This window comes from Fistularia commersonii, chromosome 11, assembly GCF_037954325.1.
Source record: "Fistularia commersonii isolate RoL2024-O1a breed Wild chromosome 11, RoL_Fcom_v1.0, whole genome shotgun sequence".
In the NCBI taxonomy this organism is placed as follows: Eukaryota; Metazoa; Chordata; class Actinopteri; order Syngnathiformes; family Fistulariidae; genus Fistularia; species Fistularia commersonii.
Genome location: NC_141294.1, coordinates 16706164 through 16729780, shown reverse-complemented (window position 1 = coordinate 16729780; position 23617 = coordinate 16706164). Strand labels below are relative to the sequence as shown.

At 51.4% G+C, this 23617-nt stretch overlaps 4 protein-coding genes and 1 long non-coding RNA gene across 6 annotated transcripts; 4 read left to right on the top strand and 1 right to left on the bottom strand.

Moving 5' to 3' along the window:
• Window positions 1–817: 817 nt before the first annotated feature.
• On the top strand, window positions 818–3987 carry stmn2a (stathmin 2a). The gene is made up of 5 exons (XM_086155395.1): window positions 818–1002; window positions 2332–2427; window positions 2509–2681; window positions 2774–2965; window positions 3049–3987. Exons 1-5 carry the CDS (start codon window positions 984–986, stop codon window positions 3106–3108), a joined length of 540 nt encoding a protein of 179 aa, XP_086011521.1. The 5' UTR covers window positions 818–983; the 3' UTR covers window positions 3109–3987.
• A 431-nt stretch (window positions 3988–4418) lies between these two features.
• LOC147229768 (uncharacterized) lies at window positions 4419–14766 on the top strand. Its single transcript, XR_015106827.1, has 3 exons — window positions 4419–4439; window positions 7283–7327; window positions 14674–14766. It is a non-coding gene; the product is annotated as an uncharacterized LOC147229768 (long non-coding RNA).
• On the bottom strand, window positions 4839–6600 carry LOC147229769 (hairy/enhancer-of-split related with YRPW motif protein 1-like). 2 transcript variants are annotated; one of them, XM_086155393.1, is made up of 5 exons: window positions 6443–6600; window positions 6247–6319; window positions 6086–6169; window positions 5860–5941; window positions 4839–5781 (listed from the first exon to the last, which is right to left on the bottom strand). In XM_086155393.1, the coding sequence occupies exons 1-5, from the start codon at window positions 6526–6528 to the stop codon at window positions 5210–5212; spliced, it is 897 nt and encodes a 298-aa protein (XP_086011519.1). In that variant the 5' UTR covers window positions 6529–6600; the 3' UTR covers window positions 4839–5209. The 2 variants fall into 2 exon arrangements, with proteins under 2 accessions (XP_086011519.1, XP_086011520.1); XM_086155394.1 differs by having other exon boundaries at window positions 6421–6552.
• Window positions 14767–14806: 40 nt separating the features above from the next.
• Window positions 14807–15663, top strand: fabp4b (fatty acid binding protein 4b). The gene is made up of 4 exons (XM_086155397.1): window positions 14807–14952; window positions 15034–15209; window positions 15327–15428; window positions 15509–15663. Exons 1-4 carry the CDS (start codon window positions 14880–14882, stop codon window positions 15557–15559), a joined length of 402 nt encoding a protein of 133 aa, XP_086011523.1. The 5' UTR covers window positions 14807–14879; the 3' UTR covers window positions 15560–15663.
• A 2735-nt stretch (window positions 15664–18398) lies between these two features.
• Window positions 18399–22522, top strand: fam8a1b (family with sequence similarity 8 member A1b). The gene is made up of 5 exons (XM_086155392.1): window positions 18399–18853; window positions 21206–21326; window positions 21414–21537; window positions 21642–21781; window positions 21865–22522. The coding sequence occupies exons 1-5, from the start codon at window positions 18415–18417 to the stop codon at window positions 22007–22009; spliced, it is 969 nt and encodes a 322-aa protein (XP_086011518.1). The 5' UTR covers window positions 18399–18414; the 3' UTR covers window positions 22010–22522.
• Window positions 22523–23617: the final 1095 nt, after the last annotated feature.

The following is a 23617-nucleotide window of genomic DNA, read 5'->3' as shown; positions in this document are numbered from 1 at the left end:
CTACATTACCCAGAATGCCCCGAGAGAAATTGTGACGTCAGGTCGCGCGTAATCGTCTGTTAGCATCTGCCGCTAGCATCGAAGACAAACTTTCAAAAAACGGAAGTGATGACTCTGTTATTTGCACAGCGTATTTTCGGTTTTATGTGTAATAAAAGAGGGCCATGGGAGAAATAAGGATGATTTTTGATGGATTCCGGGATTTATTCTGAGAGTCGGCGGTTTCTAGTGTCGTTAAGCTACCTAGTGCTAGCATCATCAGCGAGTTTACGGACGAATGTTGTGACTTCGCATTTTCAATCTAATTTAATTTAATTATTTAAGCTTTTAATTGAATATGGCACCACTCCATATATATGTCGGTTATCTTTGTAACGAAATTAAGAATCAGTTACTGTGGAGAATTTTGGTGGAAATTTCCTTCCGGATTCTCTAACGTAGAGAAAAAAGGAGGTGTTTGGGGCTGATTGATCTCCTGGAATAATTGAACCAGGAAGGGGGAAAAAGTGGATTTTTATGAGTTAAATATGCCAACAATATTCAAAAATTTTAACATTATTTATCTTTTTATATCTATTAAATGTTGTTTTGCGGGAGATAGGTCTTTAAACCATCTATTTCGACTAACACCACCGATCCCCCCCCCCCTTGCTTAACTACCAATTGGTCTATTCCTCAATGTTTATTTTCAAATTAGTCCTTTAAATGTATTTTAAATCTCATACCTTGCTATGTACTTAATTTAAACCCACGATGTAAACACGTTTTTTGATCACTTTGGTTTTTTTTTTTTTAAATCCATCTCACCATTGTGTCAAGGGGAGTTTGGGTGTGCGCGTCAGCGGAGGAGGAGGAGGAGGGTCCGGACTGCGCCCCTCCGCCCTGCACTCCCTCCTCTCTCCGCTGACTCAGTGCCTTAAGCAGCATCGCCGCTCACCTGAACGGACCGACAGCATCCTCTGCGGAGAACGACACCCCCGGCCATGGCTAAGACAGCGACCGGTAAGCAGCCGCGATGATGCGGGTGGATGTTTGGATGGATGGATGGATGGATGGATGGATGGACGGATGGATGGATGGATGGATGAGGGGATGGGTGTGGTGGTTGTGATGATGGATATCCCTGTAGATGTCCTGCCGTGTTTTTACCCCTTGGTGTTTTTTTTTTCTTTTCTTAATCCCTTCTCTTTCCACCTTTAATTGCGGTTAATGAACGCTAAAATCCACCTCTTCATCCGTGCAAACCCCGACATGTCACCTCGACGCCCCCGCAGCCACGGAGGAGGCGAGGCTTCTCCGTCACAATACCATCCCCAAAATGTCCTCCTCGACATCCATCCCCACTCCACCCCTCCTGCAGCCGGGTTTTTTTTTTTTCTATCCACCCATGCCTGCGACGCGGATCGGGCTTCGTTTCAACCGGCATGCAGCATAATGCAGACGGACCCCACCCAAGATGCCGAGGCTGCCGACCATTCAGCCTCCGGCAGGGGGGCCAGTGGGGGGTTGGTACCCACTATTTAAAAAAAAAATACACCAAAAAACGTCCCCCTCCCCCTCCTTCTCATTTCTGCCTATTTCCAACACGATGCTCCTTTTATTCCTCATCCCTCCATCCCCCCGTCTGCTCCCTCATCCTGCAGGGGCGCCGACCAAAAGGCCTCATTTGCAATAATGGGCGGTGAGAGTGAACGCACTGACCCCCCTGACGCTCGCAGATAAGGAGGTAAAAGCCCTCCACCGGCTCCTCCGGCCTCCACGGACATTTTGCAATTTTTTATTTTTTATTTTTGCCCAGAAGAAGACGTGTTAAATATTCATAAGCCAAAACAGACTTGGCGCGGTGTGGAGTGCTGCATGGCGTGTGCGGCAACCGTCTCCAACCCCCCCACCCCCACCCCACCCCCTGCACAGCACGCCGGCTGCAAAAGATGCATCGAGGAGGGGGGGTGGGGTGGGGTCGGGTGGGGTGAGACAGGTGTGTGTCAGGGTGGGAGGCAGGCCAGCCCTGCAGCACTCCGCACGCAGGCCTTTGCAGCATCATCGGCGGTTCTGTGATCGCCACGGCGGCGCAGATCATGACACGGGCGCCGAGCCCCCGCCGCTCACCTGACCAGGAAACGCCCCGTAAACTTTGCGCCCGAGTTAATCAGCTTTTGCGCCCCTGAGCGGATCTTCATCAGGCCGACGCCGCCTTCAGGGATCCCGCCTCCTTCGAGTTCCCGTTTCTGGTCATCTTCTCCCACTGTGGTTTCCATGGCGGCGGATTAGCCACCGCTAACAGCTCACCTGGACGTCTGTGTGTGTGTGTGTGTGTCTTCCCCTCTGCAGCATACAAGGAGAAGATGAAGGAGCTGTCCGTCCTCTCGCTCATCTGCTCCTGTTTCTACCCAGAGGCGCGCAAGAAGCTCAAGTCCGAATTCGAAGGTTTGTCCGCGCCGACGCGTTTCGCTCGCCGCGCCGCGGCCCGCGAGCCGCTGACCCCCGGAGCTCCTCTGATTTCTGCAGACATGGAGGTGAAGCCTATCGACAAACGGGCCTCCGGTCAGGCCTTCGAGGTGATCCTCAAGCCGCTGTCTCCCGTGTCAGACGTCGTCCCCGGCCTGCCATCGCCCCCCAAGAGGGACATCTCCTTGGATGACATTGAGAAGAAGCTGGAGGCGGCCGAGGAGCGGAGAAAGGTGTCCTCATCCCCTCCGCTCGCTCCCACGGATGCTAAATCATTCAGGAGACGTCGCTCAAAGCTTTCACGCTTTCTCTCCCCTCCTTGCAGCTCCAGGAGACCCAGGTGCTGCGGGCCCTGGCGGAGAAGCGCGAGCACGAGCGGGACGTGTTGCTAAAGGCCATGGAGGAGAACAGCAACTTCAGCAAGATGGCCGAGGAGAAGCTCCAGATGAAGATGGAGCAGATCAAGGAGAACCGCGAGGCCCACCTGGCCGCCATGCTGGAGCGCCTACAGGAGAAGGTGGGAAGGAAACGGCCGACCGGCGATTCCGCCGTGAGTCGGCCCCCTCTTGACCCTCCTCCTTCTAACCCGATGTTCTCCAGGAGAGGCACGCAGCCGTGGTGCGCAGGAACAAAGAGATGAGGGAAGAGCTGACAGCATGAGCGACGCACAAACGTCTCCATCCCATCCGTCCATCTACGTCACTCCATCCAGACCCCCCGACCCCATCACTCTGCTTCAACCCCCCTCCCCTTCTCCAGGACAGACGCCCAGGAGGTGGCCTCACCACCAAACACCACCGACCACCACGTCCCCCGATCCCCCCCCCCCCCTGCACCACCACTACCAGTATTATCAGTGGATGCAAACATCAGTGTCACCTATTGAAAAGTAAAGGGAGAATTTTGTCTTTTATTTTGTAAATACCTCTTTCTATCTATCTACCTACCTATCTATCTATCTATCTCTCTATCTATCTCTGTGTCGGTGGAGTACGCAGATGCGCTTCGCCGTTCGATGTCCGCCCGGTTTTCTTTCGGATCCCCTCCTCGTGCACGCCCTCATTCTCGACACGCACGCTCGGAACTTGGCAAAAAAAAAAAAGAAATAAAAACGCCTGCGCTGAAAGGAGGCCGATCGGTGCTTTTTCGATTGTGATTAGAAATGTTGCGTCCCGGCCGACCTGCCTTGCAGCTCCGTCGGGTCACCAACGAATGTTTTATCGGCGTCGCCCCCCCCCATCCCGAAATGCCGTCGCTCCCGACTCCCGTGCGGGTAGCGAGAACGCCACAACGGTGTGTGTGTGTGTGTGTGTGTGTTGTGCGTGCGTGCGTGAAGCTCGACCCCCGAGGCACCGTCGGCCCTCTCCGAGGCGGCCGGACGAGAGGATGGAAGCAGGACGCGTCTCATCCAGCACACCGGACGAGTCTCTTTTTAAAACCCGACACCGACATCTTGCCTGCATCCTCCGCTGCTCGTGTTTCCCCTCCATGTATTTCTCTGTGAACGCTTTGCTGAATAAAGGTTTGGGGTTCTGTGAACATGGCATGCACCATCTGAGGCCTCCTGTGCTGTGAGGGGGGGGTTCTTGGGGCTTTTTTTAGGGGGGGGGTGGAGACATCCGAGCTGCCTTTGGAGAATCCAGTCTTCCTCCTAGGATGGCGAGGGAAGTGCTGCGCTCTGCCACTAGGGGGCGATATAGGACGGGGAAGGTGGAGACTTCCAGAAGGATCAGGCCTGGCGGGGAGGAAGATGACGGATGTAGAGCGAGGAAGGCCTCACCTTCAGGACCTCCAACCAACCGAACGTCTAAACACGAGAAATGCATCGTTTATTGTCGTCTTGCAACACGTTCTAGTCGTTCAGCCGGATCTCCTGGCGGAGATCCTCACGGACATCCTGATTGGTCGACGAGGAATTAGGTTGATTCCTCTCACCTGGATAACACTATCACACACACAACCTCTCCAAAGTGTTTCCACGGACCCAGAAGGTATGTGTGTAACCCGACCAGTAATGGGTTTCGGCATTTCCTGTTAGGGAGCGAATCGGGATCGAGTCGACTGACAACGGCGTTTTTGAGATCGGAGCGAACGCGTTACAGCGCGGAGATCGTGCTAAAAACCGTTAGCCTGCAGCTGAGCTGTGATTTATTACCTCAGCTGTCAGCGTCCCCGCCTCCCCCTCCGTCCTGTTCACACTATTGTCTCCGTCTCGATCCGAGCAGGCCGCTGAGGTCAGGCCAACATTGTAAAGGATTTCCTCGGACCCCTTAATGATTTCCTGGTCATTCACGGCGCCCACAATGCTCGGGGATCCGGTTACTCACCTGGCAGTCCGCGGAGGAATCGCCTTTCAGTCAATAAACACGACTTTATTAGCTCGAATTTGGCTTGGGGACATTCGGACACGAACACGACGCCGCCGACCTCCACGGGGGTGTGTGTGTGTGCGCGTCCGTTTTTAATCGCAATTTATTGGTACAAAAATATCACAAAGATACAAAAAAAAAAAAAAAAAAGTCCAAAGAGGAGGGGGGGTTGTTAGTTTTCTGGATCAGCTGCGCTTTTAGCGGGAGACGAATCCCACGCCGCGTCTTGGCTCGGTGCGTTTGGAGCCGGTTCGCAGGGGAAAGCGCATCTTCGCGTACGTTAAGAAGACGTCTTCGTCCGGCCGCGCCGTGGAAGCGGCCGTTTCTTTTTCCGCCTGCTCAGCGGCGCCGGCGCAGCTCAGCTGTCGCCCTCAGTCCCGGGGCCGGGAGCGTCAGAAGGCCCCGATCTCCGTGCCCCAGGGCCTGTAGGGCTTGGCGGGGGCGCCCGCCGCCGGCGGGACGAGCGGGAACGCGCCGAAGGGCAGCGGGATGGCCGACAGCGAGGAGAGGGACGAGAGGAGCGGCGGCGAGAGCTTGGCGAGGGGCAGCGTGGCGGTGGGGGGCACCCTGAGGGACTCTGTGGGGCCCAGCCTGGGTGACCCAGATGCCTCGGTGGAGGAAGAGGAGGGAGATGTGGAGGCCGAGGAGGAGGAGGAAGAGGAGGACGGGGGTCTGCTGCTCCCTCTGGATGCAGGGGTCCTCCCCTGGGGGTGCTGCAGGAGGAGGGGGTGGGGGAGGTGGGTGTGGGGGGCGCCGTAGGCGGACCCCCAGGCTAAGTGTTCCAGTCCCGTCTGCACCTCCCTTTGGGAGGCGTAGTTGCTCAGGTGGGACACCAGGCGCAGGCGGAGGGGGTCGCCGTTGTCCCGGCCCTCGACGACGCTGAGGAAGCGAGCCGTCTCGGCCAGACACTCCCTGAAGCCCAGGCTGCGGTAATCCTTCGCCAGGGCGTGGGCCTCGAAGTAACCTGAGGAGCCACGCGGGTCCGTTTACTTCACCTCCACCTCACCCGGCAGAGCAAAACAACAACTACGAGCGCAGTTACCTTTCCCGCCGGAGGCGTGGAGCATCTTCAGATGGTCCACGGTCATCTGCAGGATCTCTGCCTTCTCCAGCTTGGCTGAGCCCTGCAAAGAGGAGCAGAGGCCACCTTCAATGATGCGTTCAGGGACGCGTTTCCAGCGTCGGACGTTTTCCCATCGGCGTGACGGAGGAGAGGAAACCCTATCGTAAAATTTAGTATTATCATTATTTTTATTTTTCTCTCTCACCTGCTTCTCGAAGGCGCTCGGCACCAGCCTCCTCAGCTCCGACAGGCTGTTGTTGATGCGGTCACGTCGCCGTTTCTCGATAATCTGCGACAAGAGGGACGTTACGCAGGGGGGAAAAGAGGAGAAAAGAAATAAAAAAAGCGGACGGCGAAGACGCTCACCCCTCTGCGTCTCTTCCTCGCCTGGACCTGCGTGGTCGTGGAGGGTGACATCGAGCCGTGGGAGTGGATTTGACTGGAGATGTCGCAAAAGAAAAACGAGGAGGAAGATGTTAATGTGATTTCCGTGGCACCGGCGTGGCACGTAAACGCACCGCGGGTTCAACGCTTGCTAACCCGTCAAAAGTACCGGACGAACCCGCTCTCGTCGCCGCTGTCCTTCTCCACCTCCACGGTGTCGTCCAGGTCGCTCTCCGAGGAGCTGTAATGGCGGCTCCGCTTCATCACGGCACTTTTCGGGTTCCCGTGACTGTCCGTCCGGCGAGGAGGGCGGCGGAGGCGCACTGACAGTGGCGGAGCCGCGGAACACCCGCCCGGTATTTAAAGGCCGCCGGGTGGCGGAGGGGCGGGAGGCGGGGCTAGAACGCCTTCCAGCCAATCAAAATCGAGAAGGGGATTTGAGTGACAGGAGCGCTTGAAAACAAAACAAAAACAACTGGGAAATCCCCCCCCCCCCGAAAAAAGTTTCCAACACACACACAGTTCGTGGTAAATTGTGTTTTGCTTTATTTTATATTTTTATGTTGATATTCAGTGAATTTAAATGAAACACACACACAATTCATTGTCAATAATGTTTTGTTGTTTGTTGTCAAAACAGAGAAAAGTATTATATTCCAATAATTGAAGCCTGTGAAATACACACACGCACACACATGCACACACGTGCACAAGTGTTTTTGTTTGTTGAAAGTATACTGACATATATTCTGACCAATGTTATGGCGTTCTATTAATTGAAGCGACACACACACACACACACACACACACAAACACACTAATTCACACATCTTTGCATGGGAATCAATTAAAAAGCCCTGTAAATGCAGGCGTCAATAAATGTACCCTTTCACATGCAGGGTATTGCAGTACAGGCAGTATTTACTGAGTACTTTCAGTGCAAATAATGAGAACCTTACCCTGTAAACTTATAGATCAGCACAAACAACAAAAATAATGGCATATTTTTCCTATCCAGGTGTGTTTCTACCACTTCCTGTTCTACCATGAGTCGACCCATAAGGTAGGATCCAGAAGTGAGTATGGATGCAGTGTGTGTGTGTGTGTGTGTGTGTGTGTGCACGTATCTATTTTGTTATTTACGGCCGAGCGAAAGGCAAAAGACAGTCCCGACCTCCTGGAGGATCCCCGACTCCAAGCTCCCCCTCCCGCCTTGCAGCGAGGCGCCTCGGAGCGGGAGCCCTCTTCTTCTTCGGTGTGGTGCGGGACACACCGCCTATTAGCAGAGTGTGTTGTTCATTGTCCGTCGTCAGCTGTGTGGCTCCACAACGGCATTGATCGTCCGGGGGAGGCCCGACATTAGTCACCCGCCGTTGCCAGGCTCTCCCTGGAAACTGCAAACAGGTCAACTGACTGGCACAGAGGGAACTTCCCAGGGAATCATTCACCCACAAAATAGCGAACATGGCTCCGCTTTCAGCTGGGAAAGAGAAACAGGAATGTTTCCAGAGGCCGGGCCTGCATGCAACCGGATAGATGGCGGGGAGGAAACACACGCAAACACACACACACACACACATACACACACACACACACACAGACCGCTTTAGGTTGGAGCCAAATTACATCACATCCACCACGAGCTTTTTCCCAAATGCTGTTATGATTAACCGTCTGAGCGTTAGCATCGCCAGGCTGCTAACGGGATCACATTGGAGTTGAATCTATTTTTTTTCTTTTTCTCTTTTTTTAGTCGTGTTATTGTCACTCCGTTCTCCCCCTGCTTATCCAATTTTCCCCTTGTTATTGGTTTTTTATTCTGTTTTCCATTTTTATCCTTGCTGTTCTTTTATTAGCTATGTCTCTTCTATTTTATATTTATATTCATATTTACTGATATTGTTATTGTTGTGCTGCTGAAAATGAATTTTCAGTAAAGTATTATCTTATCTTAATGCAAGCTAGCAGTGCATAGGGGAAATTCTTTTCTCACATTTATTGATATTTGACAATATCAATAAATATGAGTATAAATATAAATAAAAGAGATAATTCATATATAGTGAAAGATATCCACAAAAATATACAACAATGTGAACAAGGATAAAAATAGACAAAAGAACAAAAAAAAAAACAAGACTAGAGAGCACATTAACAAAAAAAAATCCAAGATAAACAAACAAACATTAAACTATAGAGTATAAAGTGCAAGCAGATACAATCTACCGGTACTGAGCTGAAAGAATAACAGTTTTAACAGCATATTAAAAACCTGAACTATGAAATATGAAATATGTCATTTGAATAGATTTTTCTGTGCAGTTTAGTGCAAAAAAAAAAGCCAGTAAGTAAAGCCATATATTAGCAGGTGAGAAAATGAAGCGCATAAGAAAAGTCATTATATAGATTATAACACATATATGTGTGAATGAGTGAATGGTTGTGAACCCCGACCCTCAGCCAATCACAGCTGGGTTCGGCCCCCACTTGCCCCGCCCCTCTGACGACAGGATGAATGAATGAATCCTCTGAAAAAAGGCTCTTTGCTGGGCGGCCTTTCCTGCAGCTACGTGTCTACTAAGGCTATCAGCGGGAGCGTGACCCCCCGCCGCCGCCGCCGCCAGCAGCTGCTCCTCCGCCCCGACCGCCGGCCCAGTTGTTAACTCGCTCACAGATAAGCGCCGAAAAGGGTTTGATCCGGAGGAGCAACTGCGGGGGGACGTTCCCAGAACATGGGAGGGGTGTCGGCGTTGATAGATGTTGAGAAAGGCGATCTCATTAGTTTTATTTGAGTCTACATTTTAATTTACAAACTAAGACGTGTTTTTTTTTTTTGTATTTGCTCTCGGCAAATGTATGACACTTTATAACAAGGTTCGGGACTTGTTTTAGTTTTTGCAACTGTTCAGCTAACTTGAGTTTTAGTCTTTTTGGTATATTCTCTGTATTATATAAGTCCCGTGCCGTGGCGAGGAAGGGGGAAGAAAATAAAAGACGATTCAACCAAGGCAAACTTGTGTATTCCTGCAGAAGAAGCTGCAAACCTAAACGCAACAATAGATACAATGTGCAGCCTCCTGCCAGTCTGTTGATGTGATGGCGGCGTCATGGCAACCCCCCCCCCCCCAACCCCCCCCCCCCCCCCCCAAAATTACCCTCATGGAGTCATCGCTAGGTTAGATTCAGATACGGTTACACGATAACCTCAGGCTGAACTATAAATGCCCGCCCCGGGTGTATTTTGGGGGCGATCGCTTGTTGTTTTCCATGCTGTTACGGTAATGGCGCTCCGCGGCTACCGGTCACACGGGTCGGGTGTGGGTGGGGGCCGCGGGGTCGCCTCATGTGGTCTCCATTACGCAAATCTCCTCCTCGCACCTGACCGTCAAGGCCCCTCTCGCCAGCCCTGACATTCCTTCGCCCCATTAAACCTAATTAGGATTTTAACCTTGACATTTCCACCCCCCCCCATCTCCGCCACCGCCGCGACCCTCGCCGATTCCCATCTTCCACCCGACTCCCGGCGACGGCCGATGACGTCCGGCTACGTCGCGACGCATCTCCGCTTTTAAGCCAAGCGTCCGGTGCCGCCACCGGCGTGTTTTCTTGGCGAGGGCGGCTCTCACAGCAGGAAGCGGCGAGGCATAAAGCGGGCGTTTGTTTGAAACTGGCGTGTGCCCAGCTGCCTTCCTCAATCTCCCCCTCAGGTTTCCCTTGGTGACTCTTTATGGCGAGCGAGAGTGTGTCCCGCGTGTGTGTGTGTGTGTGTGTGTTTAGGAGGTGGCGTTTCCCACAGCCCCGATCTAATTCTGTGGTAACTCAATCTCCGTGTGAGCGCTCCCCGGCGAGTGTTCTCCCACCCGTCGACGGTCTCCCTCCCCGGCTGGCGGAGTGGCTGAGTGTGTCTGACAGGGGCCGTCTCGGTCCCATTGGACCCCCTTCCCTCCCTCCCTCTGTCCTCCATCCCTCCTTCCCTCCCTTCTCCTCCATTCTCCTCACCCTCCCATCAGGATTGATTTACTATGTCAACCGGCGGCGTCGGCGCTCACAGCCGCGCCTGCATCCTGTGTGCGCGCCGCCCCGACATCTTATACCTGTCACTCAGCAACTGCTAGCCTCTGCTCGTGTGTGTGTGTGATACACTCGAGTATGTGTGTGTGTGTGTGTGTGGGGGGGGGGGGGTGAATGCCACCCATGCTGGTTGTAAATCGCCCGTCCCGCCGGGGGAAACGTCTCCCAGACAGCTTCCACACAACAATCTTATCCTGTGGGCCACAGCTTCCTGCCCCCCCCCCCCCCCCCCAGCTAGCTAGCACCCAGGCGCTATATTGGGCCGGGAGCAGAGCGGGCCTGGGACCAACGCACCCCCGCCACCTCCACCCTCCTCCTCCTCCTCCTCCTCCTCCACCACCACCTTCTCATTCTTTACCTTCCTGCCTTTGTTGGCACCCATTCTCCTTCTTCTCGTTGGATAGGTGAAGCCGGGGGAGGATGTGTCCGCTTCCTTGTTTCTTTGTTTAGCGTTGGAAGGGTGTGGGGGTGAAGGGGGGGGGGGGTGTTTTTTTTTTTGGAGGGGCACCTCCGATTTTTTGGGGATTCAACCCCAAAAAAAAACAAAAAACCACCAAACGAGACGGTACGATGCATTAAATGATGCTACGCTCTCGTTAGCGGTTAGCTTGTCCACAAGTGTGTGTGTGTGTGTGTCCGTCAGATCAAGCGGCACGTGATGACGGCGCACAGAGCGGAGGGCCACACATTGTGCCAGCACAGGAAAAACATTGTTTGCATATCAATGGAGTGTGTGTGTGTGTGTGTGTGTGTGTGCGTGTGAGGGAGAGAGAGAGAGAGAGAGAGGCGAGGCGTGCTGGGGGCGCTAATTGAAAAGCATCTCCGTCACGCAAAGATGGGGGGGGTGACTTCTGTGTGTGTGTGTGTGTAGTCAGAGAGGTCATCTTGCCCACGTGAGTCACACCTGCAGGTCAGGGGTCAACGGAGGGGGCGGGGCTTGTCGGTGATCTCCTTTCGCTCCCCTCGTCTGTTGTGGAGGAGAACACAACGTACGGTGTGTCACAAGTCTGCGTCCAGAAGAAGAAGAAGAAGAAGAAGAAGAAGAAGAAGAAGAAGAAAGAGGCCGTCCCTCCTCGGCGGCCCGGCTCCTTTCCCAGCGGGTTCTGGGTGCCAGCTGTCTGCGCTGCGTTCCCAAGCCCCCGACCTGTGGGAAAATCTGTTGTGGCCAGTAATTGATTCCGCCCTGCCAGCCCCATTACTCTCCACCGCAGTCACACCGCCACTGATCTGCCCCTCGACCCATTCACACACACACACACACACACACATCCCCACGTCCCACCCACCTCTCCTGTCCACTCCATCTTCATTCTATTGGCTTAGAAAGAGACACACACACACATGCACGCACACACTCCCTGTTTATTTACCGCGCCCGGCTCCGATCTGGTCCTCGCCCACCCTTCCCCATCACGTGACCCCCACCGGGGGGGTGGGGGTGGGGGGGTGATGTCACCACGGATGCAAGATGATGTCACTGGACACCAACGAAGGGGTGAATCTGCAAACCCCCACCTAGAAAACAAAAAAAAGTCAGGTCATGAAATATTAAGCGCAGTCATCTGCAGGGACGGCGAGGTCGGCCATCACGGCCTAACACTTACCACATGTCTAAATAAACCCCCGCTCCACCACTGCCACTGCCAATTAATCTTCAATTAGGGGTCCTGCTCTGTGCCTTCGCATCTGCGGGCTCTGTGGGCGGTGTGTGTGTGTGTGTGTGTGTGTGTTCGCGTGGCAACAGCCTCTTCTTCCAGCCTGATCGATCGCCGGTTGCTTTTTCCGTCGCGGCCGTCGCCGTGGAGGTCGTATGACCGGCGGCTCCCTGCAAGGTACGAGGAGGGGGTGGGGGGGGGCTTTATGTAAGCACCAACCGAAGAGTGCTCTTTCCCATGTTGTCAGGGGTCACGGGGCCGAGCTCTAAGCTCCGGGCTCGCCGCTTTTCACACAAGAATTCCAGCCCACAGTCGAGTGGAGGGTGGAGGGTTGGGGATCTAAGAGCATGAAAGAGAAGCGGAGAACTTTGCAGTGCATCACTTTAGCTCCTGGTGAAACCTCCGCCCACCGCCGGCTGTGCCCCTTGGGCCGCCCTCCCTGTGTGTATTGACAGAACAAGCAGTTTCTCTGTGAGAACCCCCCCCCCCCTTCCCCCGCCCGCCCGCCTCGGACCCTCTCATGCCCCGCCGTCGGTGAGTTGCTAACCCAGGAGCCGGCGGCGCAGCGAGCGTGGAGGATGAAGGGGATGAGAGAGGAGATCAAAGTGGGAGGCATGAAAAAGCTCAAAGCACACAAGCAGGGGGCGCCGCGTTGACCCCGACACACACACACACACACACTCAGAACAAGGCGCCCAGGTGGTGTGAAGTCCAGTTCCTGGGTGATACCCTGGGGGTTTCCCTCACTGAGCTCCATGCCCGTTCACAACCACGCATGGCATTTCTCCCCCTCCTTACCTGCCGGGCTTTCGGTCGCCGCCCGTCTCGACCCACGGATCTCCAGGTGGGACCCTGGGAACGAGCCCGGCGAGGCCCTGAGTCAACGGCAAACAGCGGGCGCCACAATGGGCCCGGCCCGCCACCGCGGTGTTGACAGACAGCGACACAAAAGAGCGCAGAGGGTCCCCCTCCGTTCTCACACACACCGAAGAATGAGTCAGTGTGCTGCCGCTCACAGCCGTGTTTGTACAGTATATACGCCTTTTGTCCGCGGCCTCCGCCGCCCCCATCAATGCGGGGCGGGGGTGTGTTCACCGCCACCACCTGTGTGAGAGGGGACGACATGTCGTCGGCTCATTGGACCCGCCGAGCGACATTCCAGTGCGCGATGCAGGATTTGTGCGTTCCCCACATCATCGCTGATAGACGGAGATTTCTGTGATTCCGTGCAAATGGTTGCGATCCCCCGGGTCGTTTTAAAGCAATTATTTATGTGTTTCAGACAGCGTGTCGAGCTGGGGAGATTAGAAATTCACTCACGGTTTCACCCCTCCGGCAAGATTCACCTACTGCACTGGGGGGATGAATAATCCATTCCTTGTGTCTTTGCTCATCTGCATCACATGATGAGTTCATTGTTTGCCTTATATTCGACCGAGATAAATTTGTCGTCCGCTAAAGGGTCGCGCAGGGAAATACCAGATGTTAAGCATGTAGGGAGAGGCAAAAAACTCATGATTAAATGTCTTTTTCTCTCATTTTTCTATTGATTTTGCAGACGCACTCTGCATTGTTGCAATCGGTCTTGTAGTTACGCCAAATGACCGCTAGGGGGCGGTAATCGCACACTAACATGAACGTTAGTAGGCCTGCTGCAATGGATTTTGCAGCTTTTATCAAACAGCGTGCGCAAAGCTTCAACGTGAATTTAATGATAATAAAAAATGGAGATAAAAACATATTCGATGTCCAAATAAATTCTGACAAGATGACGGGTGCCATAATTTTCCAAATTGTCTTATAATCTTCTAGGCAGGAAGATTAATGGAGATTATATTTTTCAGAGATCATCTAATCATTTATATCGACTCATGAGGGTAATTTAAAATTGATTAGATTAATAAAGTAAAAGCGGAGCGTCGATAAAACCGAATTTAAATGCTGCTTGTTGGCGTCATCTACCGGTCAACATTAGTATCGCAGGATCGACTTCTAACCGACACAGAAACAGAGTGCATTCGCTTCTCTGAACAGGGAAGGTGTGATTTTCGCAAGAAATCTTAATATTATGGTAATGCAAAGTTTTAATTTTGTTATGTATGTCTGCAAATAAGCTGTTTATAATTGTAGATCTTGAAGAGTGCATACAACTGGGAAAACCTAAAACTGTCAACAAAGGCAGGTAAATTCACAGTTCCAGCAGTATCCACAAACATGAGACAAATAACTAAAATTAAAAGTAGAAGTAGCACGCAATAAATACCAGAAGAATGCAACACAGCCGAAGAGACACGTGATTAGATAGGAGAAGTGTGAAATAATACTGGCATTTTGCAGAAATAGGGAAAAAAATGACGTGCAATGAATGAACTTAAAGCGTTTACACTATTTTTTTTTGTTGGAAGAGGATTTTCTCCTTCCTTCAGCGAGATAGTCCCCCATGTTTCCACCTATGTTCATAATAAAAGTTAAGTAGATTAAAAATGTGAATCACTCCTACTTGTGATTTGACAGAGTGGAGTCAAGAAGAAAAATCAATTTCCTTTCCAATGTTTTTTTCTCTTAATTTTATTGTTTACGTCTCCATCATATCCCTTTCAACCGTCGTTCAATCACCGACATGACAAGATGTCTATTGTCTGACTGAATGAAAAACAAATATTTTATTTGTTTACACCGGAAGTAGAAAAGATCGCTTCCGTTCTCCCGGCCGACGCCGGCTGACGCGCCCACTCCCCTCGAGCCCGTCGTCTCCATGGAGACCGCAGCCTCCGTTCCCGATTGGTTGAGGCTGGAGCGGGGCGCGTGGGCGGCGGGGCTTCAAATGCCGGCGCTCCGCCGCCGGGCGCAGCGTGTCAGAACGATCAGCCGAGCCGAAGCACCGCCGCCATGGTAGAGCCGTTCGTCGGGAGCTGGAAGCTGGACACCAGCAGCAACTTTGATGACTACATGAAGAAAATCGGTAAGAGGACTCACATTTTTTTTAAAGCAAAGCTAGCGGAGGACAGATGAAGCTCACAGATAGAGGCTAATTGCTACCCAGGTGTGCCGGTCGCCCTCCGCCAAGTGGGCAACATGACCAAGCCGACCGTGACCATCAGCGTGGACGAGGCCGGCCTGGTCACGATAAAGACCAAGACAGCGCTCAAGACCAACGAGGTCAAGTTCAAACTCGGCGAGGAGTTCGATGAGACCACCGCAGACGACAGGCAAGCCAAGGTGAGGCAGCGGTTTGACAAAATTAGAGGGAAAAAGTAGTCCCGTCAAAATAGTCCCCTCCCGCCTCTTTAGCTAAGTCCAGAAGCTAACATGTCCCCGCACCGTGTTGTTCTCCAGACCTTGTTCACGCTGGAAAATGGCAAACTGGTCCAGACCCAAAGCTGGAAGGGGAAGACCACCACCATAGAGCGAGAAGTTTTGAATGAGAAGATGATTACAGTGTGTAAAAACCGTTTTTCCCACCTTTTCTGTCCTCCCTTTAAGCTAACACACGCTAAGCTAACGACATGTCTCGACAGAAATGCACCATGGAGGACGTGGTTGCAGTGAGGACATATCTGAAGGCCTGACTCCTGCCTTCAGTTCCACTGTTTTTGGTTTTTCCTGTTGGCGATGTGACGTGAGTTGCGTGCCAATAAAAGTTTTGAACCATTAAGGTTCAGTTAAAAGGTCATGTGTTGAATGATTTTGCCTTTGTTGCGTGTTTGACTTGACTCACCGTCCCCGCCTTCTCTGCAGATTACTGTGGAGCAGTTAGACTAAACTGCTTGCCGGGGCAAGTGCACACTTGTATTAATGCAAAAGTGCACACCTGAGCTGACATTGCCAAACTTTTTATAATTTCTATGCTAACTGCTTGTTGGTACAAGCCGGGCATCGGTTTTGACTAAACTGGCCCGTTTTTGAACATCAGAAGCCCTTTTGTTCTCTTGCAACCTCCTGTGTCAAGTTGGGAAGGGTTTATCCCGGGTTTGTCAGGAACCCTCTTTTTTTTCCCCCCCAGGCTTCTTGTCTTGGATGCACTCGTGAAATCCATGCATTTATTTTTTTCCTGTAGGAGGATTAAGATCTCAGTGCCCTTCATGAACCCATGCCTTGCGAACGGCATCCCTCCCTGGCCTACTTCTGGTTTTCTGAATTTACTGTTACCTCGCCCTCTTACCTGTACGGTAACCCTGGTTATGAAAAATCCACAGTTTTAATGCTGGCAAAAGCTTCATCATACCAGGCCAAAATTAGGTCATTGTGAGTTTAATAAAACCATTTTAAGTTAACATGACATTCCTGTAGAGGCTCTCAGTCATCCGGGCCATGGGGAATTCTTGTCAAAATTAGGTTTAAAATGTGGCGTATGCTGCACGGAGGACTGTGACGTCTACATTAGGTAGACCAAACAATGTCCACACCAATGGTTGGTCAAGACTCTGTGGTCCACCTACGGCAGAAGAAGGAGGGCCAGAGAAGACAGAGGAGGCAAAGAAGCTGTCTTTTTTCCCCCCCACGTACAACACCGTCCCGGGATCCATCCCAAGGCGGACCAGGCCATCTGCAGCCTCCAAACAACCTTGAAAGATCCACCAACAGAACCAGTCCATGTGATCCACAGGTTTGTTTGACATTCTGAGGAGTTTGGCTTCCCCTTTTCAGTGTTTAATCCAGGTAAATCCCCCAAACCTGTACCTTTGTCCCCACCCAAGAATACTCCCATAAACACAACAACCCCGGTTGAGCTAGTTTCTGCCGATAAACTCTTCCATATGTTTTCACAAGCCATTGTAACCTGGACCCGCCCACAACCCTGGCAGTTATTCAGAAACTCCCAACGCCTCTGGGTGGAAGGGGTGAACTCAAGTTAAGAAATTCACGTCCAGTTGCAACAATAAGATTTTGACAAATCAACATGACCTACAAGCAACATTCCCATTTAATACAAATTAAGACTGAAGCTTAATCACTGTATTTTGTGTATTTCTCATACTGTTTGTTTCTCTGTGCTTATTAATGGCATTTTCGACGTATGCAAGCAAAACCTCAATGGAATGTGAGGTACTAGTGTGCTGTTGATTATTTACACTAAACCGATCTTTAAGTGCTCTTAAAATGCAGAGATCACAATAACATGATTCAACCGGTAACTTTTCAGGTATAGTTTAACACTTTATGAATCTAAAGGGGAACTGATGTGCACAGGATCTTAAATACTATGTGCTCCTCAGGAATGGATCTGACATCTTAAAATAATTGCCACATATATTTTGACAAATGATTATTTTTTTTAAACCTAAAACTGCCTCTTCACCATATGACTCAGTTTTTTTTAATTATTATTTAGGCGGTTATTTTAAGGTGATATTTAAATGGTACGAGTGGAACTCTTGGGGTGTCGGTCATGAATAAAATACTTAATTTGGCATCCAGGCACACGATTGTGTGATTATAACTAATATCTACAGCATCAAATATTGAATGAAATGCTAACAAATAAGGAGCAGAATATTTGTGATGCCACATCTAGTTTTACAGCAGAAAGTTAGAAAAAAATGACCAAATGTTTTTTTTTTTAAAAAAGGTGATTTTCCCCCACCATAAAGAGAGTTGCAATTTAAATTTAAAATACTTTTCTAATATTGCCTTTGGGGCCTCAATCAGCACTTGGAGGGAAAGTGCATTATAAATATATGATGAGTCTCTATTGATCCCATGCTGGGGAAATACGGCAGCATTACAGGGTAGAAAATTGTGCAAATGGTAATGATAGAATATGCAATAAAGGAATTTGGGAACAAAAAGATTTCTTAAAATATATACAGTAGACTATAACAAGTTAAAGAAATGCCTTGTGCGCGGTTGTGGAACTAACCGGTGAACAAGAGATGTGGGAAGTAAAAATTGAAACAAGATGTTCTAAAGAAAAAATATAATATAAATAATGCATGGATGAAAGTTGTGGGTAGTGGGGTAGCGTGAAACATTTCGGTGACGCCTGCTCACAGCATCAACACAGTTCTACGTTCAAAGCACAGGTTCTCAGTCATCGAGAGTAATCGAGAGTGGGTGATTCTTGTTCTTTTCCCGGAAACTGGACTTGGAGTTCATCTCTTGAAGACTTCTTGCTCGTCATCCGAGAAGCTTCATCGGTTGGACTTTCAGTGAAATGATTGTATTTGTGTTTGACGTTGTGCAGTGTGACAGAAAAGGACCTGTGATAGTATCCTTCTTGCAGTGTGGATGCAAAAAAACTTGAAAGGGGACAAAAAACTCGGGTTGGCATTTAAAATATTCAGTTAGATGCATTAATTATTCATTTAAAATATCATTTCAAAGTAGTTTTTTGTTCATGCTAACTTTGACTCCAGGCCGCTAGGGGGCGCTGTTCGCCGCTCTAATCCCTGATGCGACACCCGAAGAAGAACCCGTCACAAACATGGCCGACGACGAAAACACAAACATGGAAGTCCGGGGGGAAAAGCGTCTCCCTGCGGAGGAAGAGCCGCCCGTGAACGGCACCGCGGGGCGGGAGGACGCCAAGGGAAGCCGCGCCACCACGGAATACTGCGGGAAGCTCCAGGGCTGGATGTGGCAGTACTACAGCGGCTACCTGACCTGGCACAGCTGGCTAGCGGCGGCGGCCATGTCGTATCCCTGCTACCTGCCGGCGGCCGGCGGTGATTCGGCCGCCCAGGGCTGGCCGGGCGGCCCGTTCGCCCTCCCGTTTGCGGCGTTTCCGGGGGCAGGGAGCCGAGCGGAGGAACGGCGAGGCGGCGGGACCGGGACCGGGACTGGGACTGGGACTGGGACCGGGCCGACCCAGCAGCAGCGGCAGCAGCAACACGCCCAGGAGAACGGCAACGCCCGGAGACCAGGTACGGTACAAGCCGTTATCCACCAAATTAGTCCGTTAAAAATGCATCGAGACCAAATGAAAACGACTTGAATTGGATTTAAATTAGCAAGAAATCACTGAAATTACCGTTATGTCCCGCTCATTTATAAATGAATGCTAATTTTGCTGTTATTTCTCGCTAACTTTTAAGTGAATGCTAATTTTGCTGTCATTTCTAGCTAACTTTTTAATGGAATGCTAATTTTGCTGCCATTTCATGCTAACTTTTAAATGAATGCTAATTTTGCTATCATTTATTTCTAATTTTAAAATGAGTGCTAATTTTGCTGTCATTTCTTGGTGATTGAAATCCATTAAAGTGGTAGTCAAAATAGACTTTATTTGCCAGTATCAAGATAGAATTTTAATGCAGTGGCAGCAGGAATATTGACCGGAACAGTTTTTACAAAAATTGAATAATATAGACGAAAAAACTTTTGGACAAAATATAAATAAGACATATTGGTGGAGGCGTAGAGGAGTTTGGTTCTTTAATTTGAAACACCGCAGGGCGAGGCTGTCCATGTCACAGGGCTGGTCGGCGGCCACAGCTGCAAAATCAATCCCGACATGCATCAATCCCTGACAAGCGATCTGCTACAGGGTTGAACTTCCCAGACACATGGCTAATGTCTGTGGTGAATTTGGAAGTCAACGGCTTGTGATCCACTGTCAAGAAAACGGAAGTGCCGTGTAGCCAGATGCAGGGCCAACAACTCCCTGTCGTAAACACTGTAGTTGCGTTCGCTGTCCCTCAGTTTGCGGCTGAAGAAAGCAAGTGGCTGCCAGGTATCTGTCACCCACTGTTTGACCACAGCCCCCACTGCCACGTCTGACCCATCAGTCGTCAATGCTATCGGAGCCGTGGGCGCAGGATGGGTGAGGAGAGCCGCATCAGCCTCGTTAAAAGGCTGAACCCGAAAGAGGTGGGGAGCATGAGGGAGGAAACGGTTGTAAAAATTGACCATGCCTAAGAACTCCTGCAGCGCTTTGGCTGACGCCGGATGCGGGAAATCAGTCACCGCCTGCACCTTCGATGGCAACAGATCCGTGCTCTGCGGTGAAATGCGGCGCGCTAAGAAATCAATCACTGAAAGACCAAACTGACACTTAGCCGGGTTGATAATGAGGCCATGCTTGACCGGTCAGTCTTGGGCACCATGTGAAGCGGGGAGGCCCACGGACTGTTCGACCGCCTCATGACGACTCCCCAAACGCTCCATGGCAGCGAACTCCCCCCGAGCAGTCGCTTTGGCGGTGTCCAGGCGCCTTGCCCGCGCAAAAACCGGCGGCCCCGCGGTGGGGATAAAATGTTCCACTCCGTTTCTCAATGAACGTATGGAAAATCCCCCAATAGCCGATGATAAACATCCCCTGAAACCAAAAAATTGGCGCGTGCACATGGCCCAAACCCCTCTGTCTCGCAGGGATAGGTGGAAAGAGACACTGCGTCAATATGAGGGCGGTTCGCAACGCCGGCTAACAGGCCGTTGGCGCACAGAAAGTCCGTGCTGATAATCGTAATGGCGGCGATCACAAACTCCCACTCAAAATGGCGTCCATCAAAGCACGGTCGGGTCCGGTAGAGCAGGACGGGCGCCGTAGATGAGGTAGCATCGCATCGTAGAGGAGTTTGATTCTTTAATTTGAAACACCAACAAATAACAATTAGAACTTGAACATCAGGGAATCGCCCATATATACCCGGTTTAACCACGCCCCCGACCCTTAGTCCCGTGGGGTGAGGGGTCACACAATACACAATACACAATAATACACTGGATTTTGTACTTCAAGTCTGGTCAGAGTTTATCACTTCGGCACCAAAATCATAACCCACCTGCTGACTCTTTTTGATGTAGAGTCGGTCAGGACTACGGTGTTGAAGGTGAGCTACAGAAAATCGAGCGTTCGCCAGAACTAGCTTTTTACCGGTGCAGAAACGTTGGACACATCAGTGTGGGCGGCTTTCTGCTTCGACCCGTCGGGGTAGAAAGCGGGTGGAAGGGATACTAATATTCCTGCTAATACTAGGTGCGCTAACAGTTACATGCTAATAGCTAACGCGGGTCAATAATGGTTGTGGGCGACCTTCTGCCTCGACCACAGAGAGCTCGAGAGAAGGCAAGAATTTGATACAGTGATAACAGTTACACGCGCATACCTAAAACTTATAATATATTCAAAGATTAAGATTAAGCCACGTGACAGCCCAGGGTAACGGGAGAAGATATGAGGTGACCATTATGGGTCCAGAAGGGGTGGAGGACGGAGAAAAGTTCTACTAAATAGAGGTTTTCACACGAGGCTCGGTTCTGCTGTCGTCTCCCAGGTCATGAATACAGCATTCCCTCCCCCGTCCAAAGACTCCTGGCTGAAATGGTGGACTTCTTCATCCTGTTCTTTATCAAGGCCACCATCATCATCAGCATCATGCACCTCAGCGGAATCAAGTGAGTGTGTGTGTGTCATCGTCGCCCCCCCTCGTTCCCCATGTATCCTGTCCTGACAGAGATTCTCCCCGAATCCCGCATCCCCAGGGACGTGTCCAAGTTCGCCATGCATTTCATCGTGGAGGAAATAGACGAGGACACGTCGATGGAGGAGCTGCAGAAGATGATGCTGGTGGCGCTGGTGTACCGGATATTGGTGTGTTTTTACGAGGTGAGAAGCCCCTCTCGTTTTAAAGAAACGACAAGCCCGGATTTCACGTGAATATTCACCTCGAAACCGTCAAAAACGTCAACCCAGATTCTCCCCTCCGTCAGATCGTGTGCATTTGGGGCGCGGGAGGAGCCACGCCGGGGAAGTTTCTCATCGGACTCCGAGTGGTGACGTGCGACTCGTCGGTTCTGGTTCAGCCCAACCGGGTGCTGGTCGTCCCCGCCACCAACGTCTCCTTGTCCGCGTGAGTGGACGCTTCTTGTCTCCTCATGGCGTGGACGCCGCGCTCCTCTCCCCTCGCCGTTAACCTTCTTTTTCCGTTTTCAGCTCGACCGTTCGCGCCCTGAACAAGAACTTCTCCATCGCCTTCTTCTTCCCGGCCTTCATCACGCTGCTGTTCTTCCAGCACAACAGGACTGTGTACGACATGGTGGCCGGCACCATCGTGGTCAAGCGCTCCCGGGCCAGATGACGAGCGGACGATCGCCGCCGCCGCCGCATTGCCGCGAGCGCAAACGTTGAAACGGGTCGCCTCGAGTCGTCAGGATTAGTCGGAGCGTCACGATGGTGGCTGGGGGGTTGACCGCCGCCGACTCGTTCCAGGTCAGAGGCAGGGGGGGGGGGGCATCTCTGGACACACACACACACACACACACACATTGCAGCAGCTCTGCATGCTCGCCCCCTCTGGATGCCGTTTCCAGAGTCAAACCTGTGCCAAATCCTTTCATTAACAGGAGAATTGCCCTCCTCTTCCTCTGGATGAAGAGCGGGTGTCTGGTATCATGCAGTGTTAAAGCCACTAATCCACGAGATTACACCCTCAGTATGCATTCGAGATTCTTTGTATTAAACTTTTTCGCGCCCGGCGCGCCGCCGCCTTCAGGCGCGCTCACTGTATCCCGCTGGAGATGTGAAAAGGTGCCGCACACGCCGTCAGGTTAACTCTGTTTAATCAAGTTAAATAAAGCCAGTGCTGATCCCATGTGAGTGGAGTGTCTCACGCCTCGTGTTCCGCAGCGCCAGAGGAACATCTCGCGCCCGGTTTGGCTCCGCCCAGTGTTCGGCGGCGGCATCGCGCGGGGGTCGCGCCGCTCGCCAAACTGAAAGTCGTCCGTCTTCCGACGCCCCGCTCACATCTGACGGGGCTGCGGGGGCGCCGGTTGTCTCCGAGTGTTGGCATGGCGATGGCGTCAGCCTCGCTAAGTGGCAGCTTCAGCTGACGGCCGCAGATGGTCCTCCAAGATTACTCCCCTCCCTCCTTCATGCACCATGCCATTACAAGAGGCAGCTGGATATTAGAACGTGCGAGGGCTTTGCCGGGGAGGGGGCAGGAAGGAGTGGGCAGATACAAACCTCCGCCACCAAGGCGGGTTTAGTAGATATCTGCATCACAGGTTCTGGATCCCGTCCAAAGAGGGGGTTATTTTGTGGTTAAGAAGAAAGAAAAGAGGCCCTCCTGGCAGAGAGGGCATCTGCAGCTGCAGCCTGAAAGGAGAAGCCACGGAGGAGTCCACCTCACGCTCTACACATCCAGTCCACGGCCACGAGGCACGCCGGACCGCAAGGAGGGTCTAAGATGGTCCGCTCCGAAGGGGAACGTCCCAAAACCTCTGACCCGCTGGGCTACGGAGGCGTCAGATGTCCCTGGAAAATACCACGTCGGTGAGCTTTGGAGCGATGATGCTAACACAAATCCTTGCATAAACATGCACGAGTTTGGATGGTTTCGTGCGCACACACACGCACACACAGAGGATGCTACGTGTTGTCGTCTTCCTCCCATTCACTCTAATGACGTCCCTGTTGTCTCACAAAGATGCTATTAGCAATAGCGCATTAGCTCTCTAGCACCCTTGTTTACATGTAAGATGTTTATTCATGTGCTTAATGAAGTGAATGTGTGCAAAAAGACTACATGTTTAGATGATTACTATTGCAATCACATTAGTTACATGTAAGTATTCAGTTCTGACAGTATTGATATGATTATTATCTGATTTCGACTCAGACGAACCAGAATCCGTTCCTATATTTCACAGGCAATTTTGTTTTTCTCTCAACACGCGTTTTCCTCTCA

Coding starts and splice junctions, on each gene's coding strand:
- LOC147229769 (XM_086155393.1), bottom strand. CDS start 6,528: ATGAAGCGGAGCCGCCATTACAGCTCCTCGGAGAGCGACCTGGACGAC. Junction 6,170..6,246: donor CGAGGAAGAGACGCAGAGGG/GTGAGCGTCTTC, acceptor CTCTTGTCGCAG/ATTATCGAGAAACGGCGACG. Junction 5,782..5,859: donor CCACGCCTCCGGCGGGAAAG/GTAACTGCGCTC, acceptor GTGGCTCCTCAG/GTTACTTCGAGGCCCACGCC.
- fabp4b (XM_086155397.1), top strand. CDS start 14,880: ATGGTAGAGCCGTTCGTCGGGAGCTGGAAGCTGGACACCAGCAGCAAC. Junction 15,210..15,326: donor CAGACGACAGGCAAGCCAAG/GTGAGGCAGCGG, acceptor GTTGTTCTCCAG/ACCTTGTTCACGCTGGAAAA. Junction 15,429..15,508: donor TGAATGAGAAGATGATTACA/GTGTGTAAAAAC, acceptor ATGTCTCGACAG/AAATGCACCATGGAGGACGT.
- stmn2a (XM_086155395.1), top strand. Junction 2,682..2,773: donor CGGCCGAGGAGCGGAGAAAG/GTGTCCTCATCC, acceptor CCCTCCTTGCAG/CTCCAGGAGACCCAGGTGCT. Junction 2,966..3,048: donor TGGAGCGCCTACAGGAGAAG/GTGGGAAGGAAA, acceptor GATGTTCTCCAG/GAGAGGCACGCAGCCGTGGT.
- fam8a1b (XM_086155392.1), top strand. CDS start 18,415: ATGGCCGACGACGAAAACACAAACATGGAAGTCCGGGGGGAAAAGCGT. Junction 21,327..21,413: donor ATGCACCTCAGCGGAATCAA/GTGAGTGTGTGT, acceptor CCGCATCCCCAG/GGACGTGTCCAAGTTCGCCA. Junction 21,538..21,641: donor TATTGGTGTGTTTTTACGAG/GTGAGAAGCCCC, acceptor CCCCTCCGTCAG/ATCGTGTGCATTTGGGGCGC.